The sequence below is a fragment of the Xiphophorus maculatus genome, chromosome 10 (assembly GCF_002775205.1).
Source record: "Xiphophorus maculatus strain JP 163 A chromosome 10, X_maculatus-5.0-male, whole genome shotgun sequence".
NCBI lineage: Eukaryota > Metazoa > Chordata > Actinopteri > Cyprinodontiformes > Poeciliidae > Xiphophorus > Xiphophorus maculatus.
Window position 1 is genome coordinate 23,481,934 of NC_036452.1, and position 18,606 is coordinate 23,500,539.

Genomic DNA, 18,606 nt, shown 5'->3' on the forward strand with positions numbered 1-18,606 from the left:
CATACTTTTCATTAAGCCCATAGTTCTGTATTAAGTTGTTTTTATTGGCCTGATGTAATATGCAAATCTTAAGTGTTGTGTTTTTGTGAACTGTAAGCAGAATATTGTCGTAATTAACAGAAATAAAGGCTTGAAAACATCAGTCTGGGTTGAATATATAACATATATAATGAATTCCAGTTAGTGATAGAGGCACTGAAATTAATTAACTTTCCAATAATATTCTAATTTACTGATATGACTGTATATCCCTTAAGCTTGTATTTGACTGAATATATTCATTACCATGATACAGTTCCAAATTTAAAACCCAGTTTCTATGGGAACGTAAAAATTAGTTAAAGGAAGACTCATTAAGAACTAATGAAATTCATGGTCAAAAACATTTAAACAGCACATAATAACCTTAAGAAATGTGGCACATTATGGATTACAACAAAACAAACAAAAAAACTATTTAAACTTGTAATTTCTAATTGCAAAAACCCCACTGGCAATGCATGTTTAAGGAAGCAAATATTAAAGTTATTAAGTACTTCCTGTTGGTTAATGCATTAATAGTCGATATTTCTTAGTTTGTATGCATTTAATGAACAGAAAAGAGAACATTTGCTCCAGTGTTTGATCTGGGAATTTCTGATCAGAGCCAATCAGGGAATATTGTCTGATTCTGATCTCTGCTCAGTACATGAAACCTTCACATTTGTGCAGTATTAAAATTAAGTAATTACAATGCCATTGTAAAATATTTACCCATTTCAGTAAATTAATTGAAAAAGTGAAACTCATACAATGCTCAAATGTTCAGTTATATTCTAACTTTCCAATATGCACCCATACATTAGCTCTGTTCGGAAAGTGTTTGTAAATTGTTCCTACATAATTAAAAAGAGCTGAACTGTTTTGAATTATAATTTCATAACTTGCATTCTTGCTTCATTTTTCATCGTACAGTGGTATGGACATCTTTCCAACAGTTCTGTCTCTGGCAGGCGTAGCGCCCCCTGCAGACAGGCGTTACGATGGAATCGATGCCAGCGGCGTTCTGCTGCGCGGCGAAAAGTCTGGTCACGAGGTCACAACTGCTACAAACAGGTGGAAGTGTTGCTTTGCTGTGTTGCTTTGCTTTGTAAAATGGGTCTGTCCTGTGTTCTGCTGTTGCAGTTCCTCTTCCACCCCAACAGTGGCGCTGCAGGAAAGTTCGGGGACTTGCAAACAGTTCGAGCCGGAAAACACAAAGCTTTCTACATCACAGGTAGAAATATATGCTGCTATGTCCATGCATTTGTATCAGAGTGGAAATATCATACAAGTAGCAGCTAACTATTATTTTAATTGTCCATCAATCTGTATCAATTATTGTGACCATTCTTTTATTAATCGGATACAAAAATTTTTCACTTTAATGCAATATTAGAAATATATTAATATATGTCAATAAACAAATAATGCAAATCCTTTTTTAAATAGGAGCGTAAACTTTTTATTTCTTAAAAAGCAGTGGCAGCATTCCTTTAGTTCCTTTCCTTTACTTGATCATTTGTAGCAAAAGATGCATCTGCAGCTGAAAAATCCTCCTAACATTAACATGTGAAAAGCTCAGTGCTTTCTGCTGGACTAAACATAAATATGGTGTAAAGACGATCTGGTAATTATTTTATGATTAATGGGTTAATCATTTGTTAGCAAAGGTGCTCATAGGATATTTATTATTTCCAGGATTTGAATCAGGTGAAGCTAAATCTGCCACTAGAGGAGTTCTATGTAGAACATATTTACAGACAGAAAGTTTTTATTTTTTTATTTTAGATGCCAAATGTATATTTTTGTTACAGTTTTGGTTAAATTACCTCATTTGATTGTGTTGTTTTTTAGTAGTTGGCCTTTATTGAGTCTCTATTCCCCAGTTATTGATTAATTGATTACTAAATTAGTTGACAACTAACAGCTTATTTATTGGGTCCTATAGCCAGAATTTACTGTGAATTCTCTCCTGTCCACCCATGGTTACAGTTCTATATGTGGCTGAGTTGGAGGAACAATAAGGAAGGGCCCGAATCAGTTGTGGTGTCTGGTGGATTTTGTGCAATGCACTACTTCATACAACCAGCAAATTTAATATGAAGTTGCTGCAATGGACCTCATCTCAACCCAGCAAACCAACCTAGTTAAACACACACACGTTTGTTTCTCAGTCTTTGCAGGGATTTTCCACTGACTTCTATTCATTTCTATAGACCCTAAACCTAACCAAAACTTGACAGAGTTTCAGAAACATTTTGTCTGTCAAGTTTGTCTGCCTTATGACGTGAAAGTTACACAACAAAGAAGAGTTCAAAATAACATAAGGTTCATTTGAACATTTCACTTTTGTGGAAGGATTTAAAACTGAAACGGATTTCATTTTGGCAGGTGGAGCAGCAGCTTGCAGCGGCAGCACTGGCCAGGAGCAGCTCCACGATCCACCTCTGATATTTGACTTGGATCGTGAAGAAGCCGAGGAAACACCCCTGCAGTTCGCCACAGCTGAGTACAGGGCGATTGCAGAGAGGGTAGCCCGCAAAAGAGAGGAACTCCTGTGGGACATCGCCACTGATGGATCGGTGTCCACAGCGGACTACAGCCAAGATGAATCAGCGGCGCCGTGCTGTGATCGGAGACAGGCCGTGTGTCGATGCCACACCGTGTGCAGAGGCCCGGAAGAAACATTAATAACAGGCACAAGGAACGGGCCATGAGGTAGGCGAACAAAAGCGCAAAAGCGTCTCATTCGCAACAGTTAGTGTGCAGAAAGAGTTGATTAAAAGGTTCAATGTCCAGATGCAGCAGATGTGCAAACAAGAAATACCAGCAGCTGAAATCTGATTGTTTATCTAAATCCAGTTCTGTTTTAGATCGATACTTTAAAAAAAATCCATAATACATCTGCAGCCATCAGACAGTGTGTCATTTAAGTGTCATTTTGTTGATCTGTGAACAAAGTTCCTGTTAATCAGCAGCATGTTTCATCTGTAGAGGTGACTGGTCATCCAGGCTTCAGTTCCAACCCTGAGACCTTTGTTGCATGTTGCCTTCTGAACCCTGAGACTGACCAGTCCTGAACTGGTCAGTCTGCAGCCATGTGACTCTTAACTTCTATCAAAAACACTAAAGATGTAGTCTTTTAAAATGCTAGCTGTTTTCATGCAATACAGCTCTGGAAAACATGAAGAGGTCACTGCACTGAACCCCATTCAAAACCTCCTGGTTATTACACAACATATTGATTTCTGAACTCTTCCTGAGTTAAAACATTATTGTTGTTGGTTCTAAATGAATATGAACTTGTTTTCTCTGCATTATTTGAGGTCTGAAAGCACTGCATCTTTTTTGTTATTTTGACCATTTCTGATTTTCTGAAAATAAATACTAAATTTTTGCTTGGGATTTCAGAGACGTGTTATCAGCAGTTCATAGAATAAAAGAACAATGTTCATTTTACTCAAAACATATAAATATAAAAAGTCAAATCAGGGAAACTGTTCATTTTAAGTGGTCTCTTCATTTTTTCCAGAGCGGTATATGCAAAGCATGTTCACAAATAATAACACTAATAGTCTAAGGAATATTCTTTTTTATTATGTTTTTTCTCATTTGGTTGCAAAGTTTGTGCTTTTTAAAAAAAAAAATTCTATTAAAAATTTGACATTCCACTGAAAAACTGTGTACATTCTTTTTGTATAAAAATGTTAGATAACTGCTAATATTTAAACCCTAACATAAACAGTCTAAATAAGCTAAGCTAAATAAGCTAACGTGTTTTATGTAGCTTTTGTAGCCCTAAAAATATATATATTTAGCTGGGCCAAAGGCCAAAAAAGGTTCTCCGTGTCATAAAGGTCAGACTCCTGCACTAGTCCCAAAAAATGCCTAACAGGAAGCACAATCCACTTATAAGTAAAACACATTTAATGATCACTTGTTATTTTCTACGCTAAATGATTTCAGTTGTCAAATGCGCAGAACTTAAACAGACACAGGGAGTTTATGAAGTTGAGTCACTTTGAGCTTTAATGGGTCGCTGGGTAAAATGTCCTGAACTGAACAGCTCAGAGTGTCCTAACAGCGCCATCTTTTGGCAAGTCACGTTTAATTAACAGGCTACCTAGTACACTTGTATTATATAGAAATTCAATATTTACACATTATACATACAGTAAAAATTCTTAACATACATTAGGTATGGTAAGCCTATGTGCTGATGTGTAATAATGCTTTTGCAAAAGAATGTTTAATACATCAATGTAAAAATAACTGAGTTACGTCTGAACATCTTCTCATTAAAAAGGTTTGAATGCTATCACTGAAAGTCAAAGACGTGTAGCTTTGCCCCGTTCATCTGGTCACTAGCTCCTCAGAGTTAACTCTTCCACATTTACTATCAGGTCTCTGGTCTCCTCTGTTGCTACCATGATTAGAATCACAGCTGCAAGTAATACATACGGCATGTGTAATGATGGAAATAGTGTATTACACAATATTCTTTCCTTCTTTAGACTACTACTTCTCTGTTTCGAGGCAACATTTAATAACTTTAAAAAAGTTCCGATTGTAATTTTCCATCACATATACTTAAAGGGTCTAACGCTGATTAAAAAAAAAAAGAAAGAAAAGATCAGTGTATGGTTGCAGGTTGTAGGAAAGACTTCAGATAATTCGTATCAGGAAATGCTCTTGTTGTCCTGAGCTTTAAAAGAACCGGCCCAGTGTGACGTCACAGATGGACTTTGCACATGCTTTCACAATTCGAATCTTAAACAAATGTGGCATGTCAGGCTCAGCTGTTTTTAATTACTACAACACAGTTACGGCGCCTCGCAAAACTATTCACACCCCTTGAAATTACATTTTGTCACTTCAATGTGTTTAAAGGAAAAGAGCAGTGGTGGGCGCCGCTAGCTAAAACGTTAGCTGTGCTAACCCTAAAGCATCAACACTAAGGCTGAAGCGCTATACCAACATGGTATTTAGCAGAAGCTAACGCTATAGAGCGAGCTAGCTTCCACCATGTTGATACCCACCATGACACGTTACATCATAGTAAATTGCCCTACACAGGGTCAGAGTTGTTATTGCAGTTTAGGGGAAGCTAGGTGCGCTAAACATACTCAAAGTTAGCATTCATTCAGTGCTAAAGCACAGTGGAAAATTAGCTAAACCATTAGCACATTAGCAAAAGTGTGGCCACCACTGGAATAGAGTGACTACATGTAGGGAATAGTTGTGAAGAGATGAGGAAATGACACATTTTTTCTAGAGATAAAATCTGACAAGAGTAGCTCAGATGGGTCAGCAGTAATGTAATTAAACATATTTCAGTTACAACTACAAAGAATAAAAAACAAATAGCTGAAGTCCACCGATAGTCCAAGTCACTGTTTACCACAAGCCCTGCAGGGGACACGGTGCAGACGTGTGTGACGCCAACTAGTCTTAAGCATACCACACACACTGTGAAACATGGTGGTGGCAGCAGCATCCTGAGTTTTTCTTCACCAGGAAACCTGCTCTCTGGACACCCCACTGTTTATATCAAAGCATATTCACGAGTTACATCTGTAAAATGACAAAATGTGAAAAAGTTCAAGAGGTGTGAATGAGTCAAACCCAACCTCTCACCTGAACACTGCCAGAGTCAGGCACCGTAAAGTCTGCTCAAAATCTTTTTATGCCTTCAGGTTTAAAGTGACATGCAGCACTGGTAAACAGTCACCACATGATTTTTGTTAGAGTTAAAGCTGCATAAAAAGGGCTACACTTAATACTAAATACAAACTTCCAGCATCCCTCCTGAAGAACACATGAAATATCGGACTATTTTTCTTAAAGTGTAACCTCTGAGTTAAGAATAAAGTGCAATATTCAGAGAAAAAACATTGAAATTAAAATGGGGGAAACAATCGCTAAGGTTCTTAATGAGACTATCTGCATTCTTCAACGGAATTAGCTACAATGATAATGTTACTTCTCTGTCAAGGTCTCTTACTGTTCACAAATATTTAACACTGCTGGTTATGGCATTGTACTGATTGAAAAAACAGAAATCAGGAGGTGTTTTCCTAATGAGAGATGTTCTAGTGCTTCTTTCTTACAGAATGAGATGAACACAGGAACAAGCACAAAGTAATCCTCTAACATAGTATCCAAGGTCAACGGTGAACTTTGAGGAAGGTTGCAGAGTCTCTAGTCATCAGACCATTCTTTCTGTTTGAACTACTACTGTAGATGTTCTGTAAATCTTTTTTCTTTTGTGCGGGAGAATGGTGGGGATGTTGGAGAAACGGTGGATTAATTACTCTGGTTGCCGACTGGAGGAAACTCGTTCTCGTCATCCAGACAGATTGGGCTCTCTGCAAATTCATGCTCAGGGATGACTTCCCCTCTCTGGGCTCCGCCGTCTTCAGAGTAGCCTGGGAGGGAGAGAGAGAAGAAAGAGGTGTTTTCTGATCAACAATCCAAAGGAAAAAAAACTCTGAAATTATAGGGGTGCACCAATTGCAGTTTTCTGGACGATCGCCAATTTCTAATCTTTAAAAAGCCTGACCTGCCGATTTTGGCCGATACCAATGTTTTTGGCTGAAATGTTGCTAAATATATTAAGAAAGTCGCTGAGTTGTTGACAGAGGGGGGACTATTGTTAGCTGCAAACATGCAGACATGACCTGATGAGGCACATGTCAGTCAAACCTCTGGGCAGTGGTTTGACTGACATGAAAGTGGGAGAAAGTGGACAGTGGCCGATTTTTAGACCTTTGCTAAGGAAGATGAAATCGGTCGATAATATTGGCTTCACATTTAAGTATCATCCAATCACTGATCTCCCAAAAGTAAAGGAAATTGGGGACGATTTATTGGTGCACCCCTAATGAGTTTGGCTCTTTTATTTTGCCCGTCTGCACATCTAATAATCTTCCCAGTTTAGGTTTTATTCTCTCATATCCACTGTAGATATTTCATGCTAATATATATATATATATATATATATGAGGAATATATATATATATATATATATATATATATATATATATATATATATATATATATATATAAAATCAACTTTTTTTAAAAATCCCAACAAATCTTTGCATAAAATTCCACTTTGGTCCTGTAAGGTATTGCCATTAGAATTCAAACTCTAACTCTAAAATGTGTTTCAAACTGTAGAAACATTGTAAGAGGTTTTAAAACACAGTAAATGTCTGCCACTACCACACTTTCTTAAAACATGGAAAAAACCCTGTAAACAAATAAAAAATGGATTACACATATTTAGTATTGAAAGACATTTCTAACTCAACAACAAGTTACCCATGAGTGTGGTGGAGGAAGGAGGCGTGGAAGGAAGAGCCACAGTGGCAGCGTATGATTGGCTGGCTGGTTGCTGGGGGCCGTCCTCTTGGTTCTCCTCTTCCTTCTCCTCCTCCTGCTCCTCTCCTGATTCAAAGAGTCTGAAGGAGCAGAGCAGAGGGGACAACATGGAAACATGAACATTGTATCAATTTTTTAGTCGTTTTGACAGCGTAAATATTTCTGGTAACATGAACACACCTGTGTTTTTGAACAAGGACACACTCGCCTCCGTCCTGCGGATCTACATTGTAGACATAGAGGTAACCCTCTGAGGATGCAACTAGCAGCCGTGGAAGCTTCTGAATCCTGAAACAAAGATGAAGTGTAAACTGATCGATTTAGCTACATTCGACTGCGTACTGTGGATGGAAAAAAAGGAGGAGTACATTTCTGACCATTTTTTTTTATTCAAATATTTTCCAGAAATATTAGAATTTTTTTTCCTGAAAATTTTAGAATTTTTTTCATAAATAGTCAAAAATGTGCAAAAAAAAAAAAAAAACCCAAACAAAAAAAAATCAAAATTTTTAGGTTAATCTCTAGAATTTTCTGGAAAAAACCTGGAAGTTTTCTGAGGTCGTTAAAAAGAATACTTTTGACTATTGAAAATTTCAAAACTTGAAAAATGTCTCCTTCCTGAGGTCAGAAATGAATGCATTAGGGCCATTGCACATAGAAAAAAAGGGAAGTAAATTTTCTACCAATAAAGACTAAAAAATGTTTAGATCAATTTCAGAACTTTTCTCTAAAAAACTTGGAAACTTCTGAGTTTTAAAATTCGAGATCGTTTGACTTTTTGTGCTCACAGAACTTTCCTGTTTTTCCAGAACATTTTTTGGCAGAAATGTACTATTCCTTTTTTCTCTGTCTACAATTACCCCAATACGCCGTCATAGGTACAACCCTTTTATATAAAAATAAAAACAAACTAAAATAACTTTGCGGTGCTGATTTCTTACGTGGCCAGGGCACAGATGTTCTTCAGGCCGAACATGTTGAGCCGTACGGTGGCGAAGGCGCGGTCCTGGTGCATCATGTCAGACACATGGGTGGGTAGGTAGGTGCTGGCTGCTGTGAACATCTTCCCCACATATGTCGACCATGTTGGAGATTCCTCATCTTGACTGCAGGGAACATGAGGGTTTAGGATAAATATTTAAATTACATTTTTTTTAAATCCTTACACCACTGGCCATACCAGTAGGTGGCAACAAAATCAGCAGTGACATTAAAAAGAAAGCTAATTTTAGTGCTGCAAAAACATGATTCTACATTTGTTGTTGCAACACTGAAAGCCTCCGATTATCAAAACTGAGATGAATAAAAGACTTTTAGGACTTCTGTTGGCTTTCCTCTGATAATAAATTTGTCACTGGGTCGTTCCAGAAAAAGAAAAATGTCCGCCATCGGTAGAAAACCTGGGAAATGTCATGATGTCAAGCCACTTTTAATTAAATTTTTTATTATTATTATTATCTTTCCCCCCCACACTATTTCTAGTTTTTATAAATGACCCAAAAGTTGTTCAAACCAATCTTTAGAAAATGTGTCAGGTAATATATGCTAGCTTACACAACAGTTAAAATAGCTGCGGTTACACTGTAGTTATGGTTTTATTCCTTTAGTTTTTTAAAGACAAAGGTTCAGGGATCAATATGTAGACTTATGATTTATGGATTATTTCAATATTTTTCAATTAGTTCTTTAAAAAAAAACTAAGACTTGTGATACTTTGTCACATATTTACAGATATTCAGACAAACATTTTGTTTTGAGTAAACCTGACAAGGTTATGAAAACAGTCATATTTTGGAGATTCTCACATGTACATAATAAGAAGTTATCGTTATGATCATTGGGTGTTTGGGTTTTAGTTTCCTTTGGGGTTTTGATCATTTCTGTGCTGTTCGATCTTGCTAATATTTGGTTCATCTCTCTGTGTTCATTATTGTCACTAAGGTGTTGCCATATTAGTTTATTCCTTTGTTTCTGTTCTGTTTCTTAAATTCTGAATTTATTTCTCTTAGATGGACATCAGACCTTTTCCATTTTGGGTTGTAGACCCTATAGTTTTAGTTAAATCTTCCTCCCTCAGCTCCCCTGCTGTTCCAGCCACAGCTGTTCCACATCTCCTCTGTTTAGTTCCACCTCTGCCTCTGTATTGAGCTCCTGGTTTTTTCTTTGTTCCTTTGCTGTATTTTTCCGTTCTGCTGCCTGAACCTCTGTCCATGCTCCATGTCCTGTTCTTGACACATTTCATGACAGTTACTTTGGTTAGGTCAGCATGGCATGTTGAATCGACCTGGAGAAAGCAGGTGAAGTAGGTTAAAGGTCTGTTTGTCTGCATTGTAACTGCAGCCAGGTGCCAAAATGGGGGCAGACAGCTGGCTTGTGCTGGACCTGATTGGTGTGTACTCAGTACAATGTGTGCCTGACATGAAGCAGATATTCCATGCTGCGTATTGTTTTGTAATACACAGCATGTGTCTCTAATCTGCAAATAGCTAAAGAGCTTTCTGACAGTTAGACTGTGACGCTAAAAATGTCTGTCTCTTTAAAGCCAGCTCACTGAAAAGCTTTATGTCAGGGCTGATTATCCAGATGATTTTATGTTTCCAATGTTTTCAGTCAGTTTTTCAAAGTGGGGTCCAGGGCTCGCTGGGTGGATCAGTACGGGGTCCATTTGGGAGCCTCAGAAAGTTAGAGAGAAGATGAGGGGAAAAAAAGAAAATATTTTTTAATTATAATCTTTTCTTCTTCAGTCCTTTCTTTTTAAAATATAACGTATACGTTCAAATGATTGATTTAAATATTATTTTTGATGCTCGTTTTCTGATTGGCTGCCAGTCAAATTGAGCAAGCTGATTTGCTCCTCAAGCTAGCGTAGCAAGCTAGCTATGGAAAAATTTCTGAGTAGAAAAAGACCAAAGTTTGCCCAGCAGCCCATGTTCATCCTTACTGATGTAAAAAACCAGAAAAACTGTGGGGATGAAACAACATTTGATGTGATTAAAGCAACATTGTGTATTTTCTTATCATCAAAGGAGGGGATTGTGATGAAAAATGGTCTTATCTGCTAGTACAATCAGAATATATTATCTGACAGTAACATTTTCCGCCGCAGAACTCATGGCTAACTAAAATCCAAGCTATGCTACGCTAAATAAATGTAACACTTGTTGAGTAGTGAATATAGACCTTGTAAAAGTTGATGTTTCTCTACATATTTTGTAGCATCTTCTGCAGGTTTGTAAAGAGGGAATCTGAGCAGAGGCTAAAGCTGCTCTAAATAAACCAGACCAGGAAGTTGTTAAATAAACGAGGGAAAGCCTGGATGTACAAATAACATTACCTCTAGCGAAGGCCTGCGGACCTCGACTGAGACGTTCAAGCATTTATGACCCAGAGCTTCTAATCGGTGACTCAAACATAAAAGGAAATGGTGTTTACCTGGGGCTGTGTTGTTCCAGTTTGAAGATGTGAACAGTCTCAGTGTTGCTGGAAGCGCACAGGAACTGAGCGTCTGCGCTGAACGACAAAGAGCTGATGCTAACGTATCTGAAACAGGACATCAACGAGAAAACACTAAATTAAGATGCAATTGTGCATTTTTCAAAAGAGAATATACGTTGCTAACATAACGTTCTTATAATAAGAAAATCATCTCAGGAAAAGAGAAGAAATTTGATTTGAGAGTGTGTTCATAATTAGCCAAGGCTAACTTCAAAATTCCTTTTTAAAAAAAACTATTTACAGATGTAGCAGTTTGTGAAGCATTGGTGCATGTAGCATGGTACTGGAAAAAAATACAGAATCACACTCGATCTAGTTCTTGAACAAGAACTGAAAAATTCCAACCTCTGAGTGTAGATGGAACTCATGATTCCTCTCGCCTGACAGAAGCTGCGTTTCCGTTGACCATAAAATTGCGCAATTTAACATTTCGTAAGTAAATTTGCTTAATTGAAACTCGGCAACCTCAGGAAAACTCACATTTTTAAATAAAAAGTTTTGGCATGAGAATGAGGTGTGTGTTTTTTTTTGGGTCGTATCGAAATTGGTTTATTTTTCAAATCTCTAATGGAAACACCTTTTTCACATCACACGAGTCACATGATCAACAACCGGATATTACCACTGGCACAAACTACAAAGAAGAAGAAGACAGACAGGAAGTTTATGGAGGATGATGACACGGCGTGTTTTTGTAACAACTTATCACGTGAACCAACTTATTCACATGTGATTTTAATTCCATTTCTTATTTAAAGGAGACACTGCAATTGCAAAATTGTGTTTTTTTATATATTTTAGCAGAATATTGTCAAGATTTTGCGTATATTTATAATGGAAACACATCCAGGTGCTGATGTGCTGTTAGCCCGTTGGCATCCTCTACAAGCCAACTCCACAAAAAGTACTTTTCTGAGCCAGTAGTTTTTCCACTACTAAGACGATTCTCTACATCCCAGTCCGCAAGCGCAGCAGCACAGAATATTAAAACCACATATAAACACAAACCTTTTCATCCCCCGACGAAATTCAAACAACTTCTGACCCTCTGGGATGCTGAAAACTCTGATAACAGTACCCTACAGAAAAGAAGAAGTAGTTCACGCTCCCTGTTACTGAAAACAACAAAAGCAGGGTTTTGTCGTTTTCATGCCCTCGCCTTCTCAGATGCGCTGGCCAGCTTTGTGCCGGAGGCGTTGAACGTCAGGGCCGCCAGCGGGCTGTCGTGGGCCTGGATCAGGGTCACCGTGCTCTAACAGTGGGAAAACAAAGGCTTTCTAGTGACAAGCATTCAATCTCAGACTGGGGTTCACCACGCCAAACCCAATCCTCACCAGGTTGTTGGCGTCATAGACCGTGATCTCTCCAATGGTGGCGCTGCCTGGGTAAGCCAGGTAGGAGTTGCCATGGTTAACGGACAGAGCACACAGACCTACAGGTGAGCAGAGGGAGCATTATACAGTTTTATACCAGTGGAGTCAAATTTCAACTTGAACTCTTTCATTGGGATTATGTTTCTGTCCTGGTTAGTTGAATTCCAGTTTAACATTAACATTGTTAGTAGAAAACAAAAACTTTGTGTTGGACCTAACATTTTGGAATAAGATTTTTTTTTTTTGGAAAATCTGACCCTGAAAATAAAGTGTTCATCTACATCAACAGTCAATGTCTGCAGGGCAGGTTTGCTCCATTCTGAACAGAATCACCCAAACGGCTGTAAATGGCCCTTGTGTCCCACTTTGGATGCCCGTGTTGTAAGTGAAAACTCTGTAATGTATTTCAAAGAACCAAAACAGGGATGTCTCTGAGAACGTTGAGTTTTTGCACCCATATCATCAAATGACTTGCTTACCATGTCACAGTGAGCTGCAGCTGCTCTCCTGGCTAAAACACTAATTTTGTGAGAAATTGTTCCGCCTGAACCAATTCCCATTCACTTGTATGCAAAGAAAATGGACAAACTGGAGAATCCAGTTTCTGGATGCTTTATTTAAAATCGACTCCAATTGGAGTCTTTAGTTTTGATGGAACCAACTTTAAAACACCCCACTAGAGATTACCCACTAAATATCTGTCTAATATAAATACATTAGAAGCTAGAGAGATGGTACAAAAGCTTAGTTATCCATAATAAATCTTCTTTTAACTGCTTCATGTGCACAAGCAAGTTTGGAGTTTCTAATTTTGAGCCTCTGGTCCATTTGCTCCTGCAGTATTTTCAGTTAAATGACCCGGTAGCTGGCGTGTACCTGTTGGGTTGACCGGCGTGTTGAGCAGGGTCTTGAGGAGTTTCATGTCTCTGATGTTGTGGATGTAGATGGACTCCTCCAGGCACACCACGAGTCGCTGAAGTCGACAGACCAGGAGATCAGCATGGCAACGCAGCCGGACACAACCGGAAAGATCCGCATTTCCGTTCTCACCTGTCTGTTCAGCTTCACCGACAGGATGTTGTTGGAGTAGCTGTAGTTGCAGATTTCTGTCCCCTTCTTGAAGTGGTAGACGTTCATTCGACGGGGCATGGAGAGACTGACCACCACCACCAGGCTGCTGGAGAACAGTCGCTCCACGATGTAGACGTCTGGGCACTCCACTGAGAGAGAGGAAACGGAGACGAAAGCAGCCTAGTGAATGCTAAAGCTAGTTAGCATGGCCACCGATGACGGCGGACAAAAGGGTTTCCAGTAAGGCTGAGTTGTTTCCCCATTAACACATTTAGCAGCAATGACATGAAATTGACTGACAGCACTAAGCCCCTCCTCCTGTCTCTGATTGGTTGTTTTTGATCGGGGCGACTCGGGAGTGGTGTGTTTCTTCTGACGGCAACAGAAGCTGAGGGAGGAAATTGTTCTACTCAGATTATCTGTCTCATTATCTGAAACAATATGGTGACAGTTTTAACAAATACACTTGGAATATTTTTATTTTTAAAAAAGTTACATACTGCATCTTTAAAAACTAGGATTTAAACGTTTCTTTTAGAAAAAAAAAAGAGAGTAAATTTGATTAAAATTAGAGAGTCTTAGCTCATCTCAAGGGAACTCCGCCCCCAGTCAAATTTTGAAAACCTTTTACGAAGTGGGCGGTGCCAAGAGACACAGAGAGGCGTGGCCAAGTGTGGGGATGAGTGGCAGGGGGGATGGGGGGGGGGTTGTGGTCAGGACGAGGGAAAGGACTGTATCCAACTTTGAGACTTTATTGCTGACTTTGTTGGGTGGTGACTTTTTTTGTTTTTTTAAAAGTAACAAATCTGGGGACTTTTTCCTGTTCCTGGTGATTTTGAAGCACCAGTCACTCCACCATAACTGCCCAGTGTCACAGATTCCTGCAGCAATCGATGCTCATCAGATGATGAGACTAAGACAAATTTAGGCCACATATTGCAGAATTTAACAAATTTTCAGTTTGAACAGTAACAAAAGAAATCATCCACATGAAACAATTTATGCAGTTCATTTGCAAACAAAACAGTTGATTTAGTGCTTAGTTAGTTGTTAAGAATTATTTGCTCCTATTGTTGCTATTTAACTTATTGTTTTCCTTCCCTTTTCTCTCCTCAATTGATTGTCTGGTAAAGTGGTTGTAAATAAACAAAAGTATCGATTAAAATATGTAATTTTTACTGTACATCATTTGATGGGGGCATTTACACCATTTTTACAATTAGACCTGTCATGATAACAGATATTGTCATAAACAATAATGTTGTTTTGAGACCATTTCCAAGTAACATAATGGTAATGGCATAATAATAATAATAAGTGCACAATATCAAAGATCAATAAAATTTAAATTCTAATAAACATTTAACACTGAAACTGGAAGACATTTAAAATATCCAAAATGAAAAGGCAAAACAAAAGAAACAACAAATAAAAGGAATTATGAAGTCTGTAAACAAAATGTTCCTTCAAAAAAAAAAAAAGGGACCAAAAAACCAAACTGAAAACCTTTGGCTTCCAGTTTTAGGTAGAAAGAGAGAAAAGAGGAAAAACAACAATAAATCATGTAAAATGGAAATAATTAGCTGGTTTTAATTTGTCGTGCGATTAATTGACGGTCGCTTCTGGAGACATCTGTGGTTGAGAAGTCATGAAACAGCCCGTCTGATGAGGGCTCAAAAAACCACCTAGGCAGCGCTTTGATTAGCAGAATAATGCAGCAACAGACTGTTTCTGTAATAAATATGAATACAAAGTTGAATTTCTGCAACAATGAATCCTCTTTGTTTCAGGAGTTTTTGTTTGGTGGTGAGGTTAGCATGGGAAGTGCCTGCTCCGTACCTCCCTCATGGATACAGTCCAGTTTGTCCACAGCTGTGACGGAGAAGAGCCGGTATCCCGTCTTCGTGCCCACGGACAGAGAGCTGAAATCAAAACACACACACACAGGCAGAGCTGCTCACTGTCACACACACACACATTGTCATCAAGAGAAGGAACTTCCTGATAAGAACCTACAGTATGAAACATAACCATCTCCCCGGTTGTTACGTTAAAGAATTATTTTGCGAAAAAGAACAAATGGAGACCTTTAAGAAGATGGATCACACCATTCCTACAGATAAACACGGTGGTGGCAGCATCATTCTTTAACTAGGCTTTCATCTGTAAAGAACACAATAGTTCCTGTTGCTGACCAAATGTATGAAAACTTCTGAATTCAGAAAATCTGTAAAAATAAATGTTCTCCCTACGTTTTCTAAAATTTGTCAAATAGAAATAATTTTTGCTCATCCTGGCTGACCTAAATCGAGAGAGGTTTGGTCTGGTTTAACTTCAGACAGTGATACAAAAAAATATGCATGTGTCTTTTTATTTGCTGTAAGTAATCTAGTAATCTTCTGGTTTCAACTGTTTAAGCTGAGCTATTTTAAAAAGAGCCTGCAGTAGACAAGGACGTCCCGATTCTTCCCTTCTTTGTTTTTTCTAAGTATTGTAGTTTTTATAAAACGGATAGGATGACATCAGGTGAGTTGTTTTATTCAAGTGTTTGAATCTTAGGAAGTTACAGTACATTTTTTGGGGGGAAACATGGAGCTATTGGCTCCACATTGAGGGACATAATAAACCTACCATGGTGCTGATCCATGGCGTTTTTGTATATATGTTGGTGCTCTATTCAGTACAAAGAGAGAAAAGAGAAAAACAATAAATCCTCGGCATCCAAAATATATGTATATTTCTTTTGGACTGGAAAGAGTACCAGAACTCTGAAGTGGTTCTGGGCTGAAGTGCAATTATTCTTAAGAACTTCAACAACCCTGGGCTGCCTCTTATTTCTTCATTAACATTCAAAAAACAAAGCAAAAATGCTTAAGAAACATATTTATCCATGTTTCTAACACATATGTGTCCCTCAATTTGTTAATCCAGATTGTTGATGTTATGGTCAGCGTGGTTCGATCATAAATTCATTACTTAGATATGCAACAGGCCCTGAAGATTAACACAGTGGCCTACTTCACCTCCACTTTATCTTCAAGTTCTGATGTTTCGATTAAAAAAACCTGCAGATTTGTTCTGTTTGCTCTCTGTGTCACTGTTTGGGTTTATGTCAACAAAACTAATAAACCGTTATCTGGGAATACGGCTGGAAATCGTTATGCAACAGCCAGGTAGATGAAGGAGTTCACTCTGGGCCCGGCTCGGCTCGGCCCGGCTCGGCTCGGCTCGGCCCGCAGGTCGCTTACGTGGTGTCCTGGTTGAAGGAGGCGCAGATGAAGTGGCGGTGCGGTCCGGGGCCCTCCGATACCGCCTCTTGGGTCTCCATCCGAGCAGCCGGAACCTCTGTCGTCTCGCTGTCCGAGGTTGAAGGCCTTTGGCTCGGGCCGATCCCCGCCGGAGCCCGCTGCTCCTCCTCGGCGTCCAGACTCCAAGCGCCACGCTCGCACTCTTGAGGGAAAGGAATGTCCGGGCTCAGATAGCGGTTCGGGAAGCGCTCGTTTCCCAGAGGAAGAGTTCTGCCGAGCCGAAACAAGATCAAAGGTCAACGCCGTCACCTCCCGAATGAGATGTTTCGCCGTAGCCAGTCAGGAATCCTGTTATTATGCTGTTATTAACTTCCAGTGTTCTCGGAGAAAAACAAAAACAGCTGATGGGAGGATGCGTCACACTGAGCCGCGTAACGATTGGCTCATTCCAACAGGTCAACCCCCTTCCTTCTCGCATTGCTATTGGCCAACATTTTCTGCGCTGACGTATGATTGGATAAATCGTCTAAACATCAACCACGAACTGCCTATTAAGAAGACATAAAACGCCTGATTGGTCGACTAACCTTTCAGTCGTATCACGAGGAATTGTTTTGGTTATTTAATTGGATAAAACATGGAGACAAAAACAACCCAGAGAAGGTGCAAAAGCTAAAAAAAACAAAAAAAAAGAAGTTTGGAGTCATTTGGTCATGTTTGGCTTTTTTCTCGGGGAAGGAACATAACATTTATTTTACCGTAGCAGATTTTACCTGTGCTAGATTTACTCATACTTGTGTTCAAAATAATAGCAGTGAAAGAAAAAAAGATCGTTAACCAGATACAGTACATGTATCTGGTTACTCTACTACTATGTAATAGTAGTAGAGTAATAGAAAACTAACAGACATGTATACTGTTGTTTCTGTATCTGAATCTAAAATAACACCATTATCAAGTTGAATTATCATCTGTTAAAAAAATATTTTAACGTTGCCGACTTATCGCACTATCTTCAGATGATTAACTCATTAGAATAATACATTATTCATTATTGGTTGTTACATATATACATATATGGTTCTGGGCTTAAGAGCAATTATATATTATAGATACATACCTCTTTAAGCTTTCCTTACTACAGCTAATAATATTCACCTGGTATAATTGTAAAAAGCCTGAAAACAGAGCACAACAGGTAGTAACATGTAGTAAATGTTTTTACTTGGAAGTGGTTATCATGATGGGTCACTAAATTAGCAAATCGATGGGTTTTCACATTTGCTCCTGGAACAGTAAAGAGTAAAACGTTTGTTTCCGGCCTTTTCCAAACTACTGTTCTGGGAAATATAATGAAAAAGAGAGTTTATGAACAAACTACAAATCTAATTTGGTTCGGATTTAATTAGGCAGACAGGGATTTCTTTGTGGCATTTCATAATTGTAAATCTGGGTGAACAAAATAAATTGTGGAGTTCCTCAAAGCTCCATTCTTAGGCCACTTTATTTAACATCTACATGATAACCCCTATTTTAGATTAAAGGGTTCTACAGCATTTCCGAAACGTTATATCTATATGTCACCGCATAGCTCCACATTCACTCAGATTGTCCGTAATATAAATGAGTCAATGCGTCAGACATTCCACCACCTTAATGCGATTCGGTTGCAAAAGATTATTTTTGACCCTCAAAATGCAACAATTTCAATAGTCATGTTATATACAATTAATTTTCAACTGATTGTTGTAATAACTTTTTTGTTATTTTTCTTATTTTGTGTCTCATTTTCTTGCATTGTGTAGTGCAAGTTTTGCATCTGATTTGGACTTTTTAAAAAGTCTATAAGGAGACTTTTTGTTTGAAATAAATAGTATATCTAGCATGCAGTCATCAGACATATTTTTGCAAAGTTTAAAAATATTTTAGTTTAAAAAAAATCTATTTTATATCACTTTGTTGACATTAGTCTTTTTATGTCTTTTATAATTCACTTATTTTATTTGTGTTAT

The 18,606-nt window shown here is 38.3% G+C and overlaps 2 protein-coding genes across 3 annotated transcripts in view; one reads left to right on the forward strand and one right to left on the reverse strand.

Moving 5' to 3' along the window:
- arsg (arylsulfatase G) overlaps positions 1-15,224 on the forward strand; it is a 25,983-nt gene extending 10,759 nt beyond the window's left edge. Inside the window, exons 9-12 of one of the 2 annotated variants that reach the window (XM_023341027.1) lie at positions 955-1,075; positions 1,165-1,255; positions 2,413-2,739; positions 15,137-15,224. In XM_023341027.1, the coding sequence (XP_023196795.1) occupies positions 955-1,075; positions 1,165-1,255; positions 2,413-2,738 (538 nt within the window). In that variant the 3' untranslated portion in view covers position 2,739; positions 15,137-15,224. Of the gene's footprint in view, positions 1-954; positions 1,076-1,164; positions 1,256-2,412; positions 3,260-15,136 lie in introns of those variants that run through there. The other variant, XM_023341026.1, reaches the window with a different exon arrangement.
- On the reverse strand, positions 4,030-17,251 carry wipi1 (WD repeat domain, phosphoinositide interacting 1). The gene is made up of 12 exons (XM_005812302.2): positions 16,595-17,251; positions 15,186-15,268; positions 13,326-13,495; positions 13,152-13,248; positions 12,237-12,334; positions 12,062-12,154; positions 11,911-11,981; positions 10,840-10,947; positions 8,349-8,513; positions 7,588-7,695; positions 7,348-7,487; positions 4,030-6,449 (listed from the first exon to the last, which is right to left on the reverse strand). The coding sequence occupies exons 1-12, from the start codon at positions 16,672-16,674 to the stop codon at positions 6,328-6,330; spliced, it is 1,335 nt and encodes a 444-aa protein (XP_005812359.1). The 5' UTR covers positions 16,675-17,251; the 3' UTR covers positions 4,030-6,327.
- Between the last annotated feature and the right edge of the window lie 1,355 nt (positions 17,252-18,606).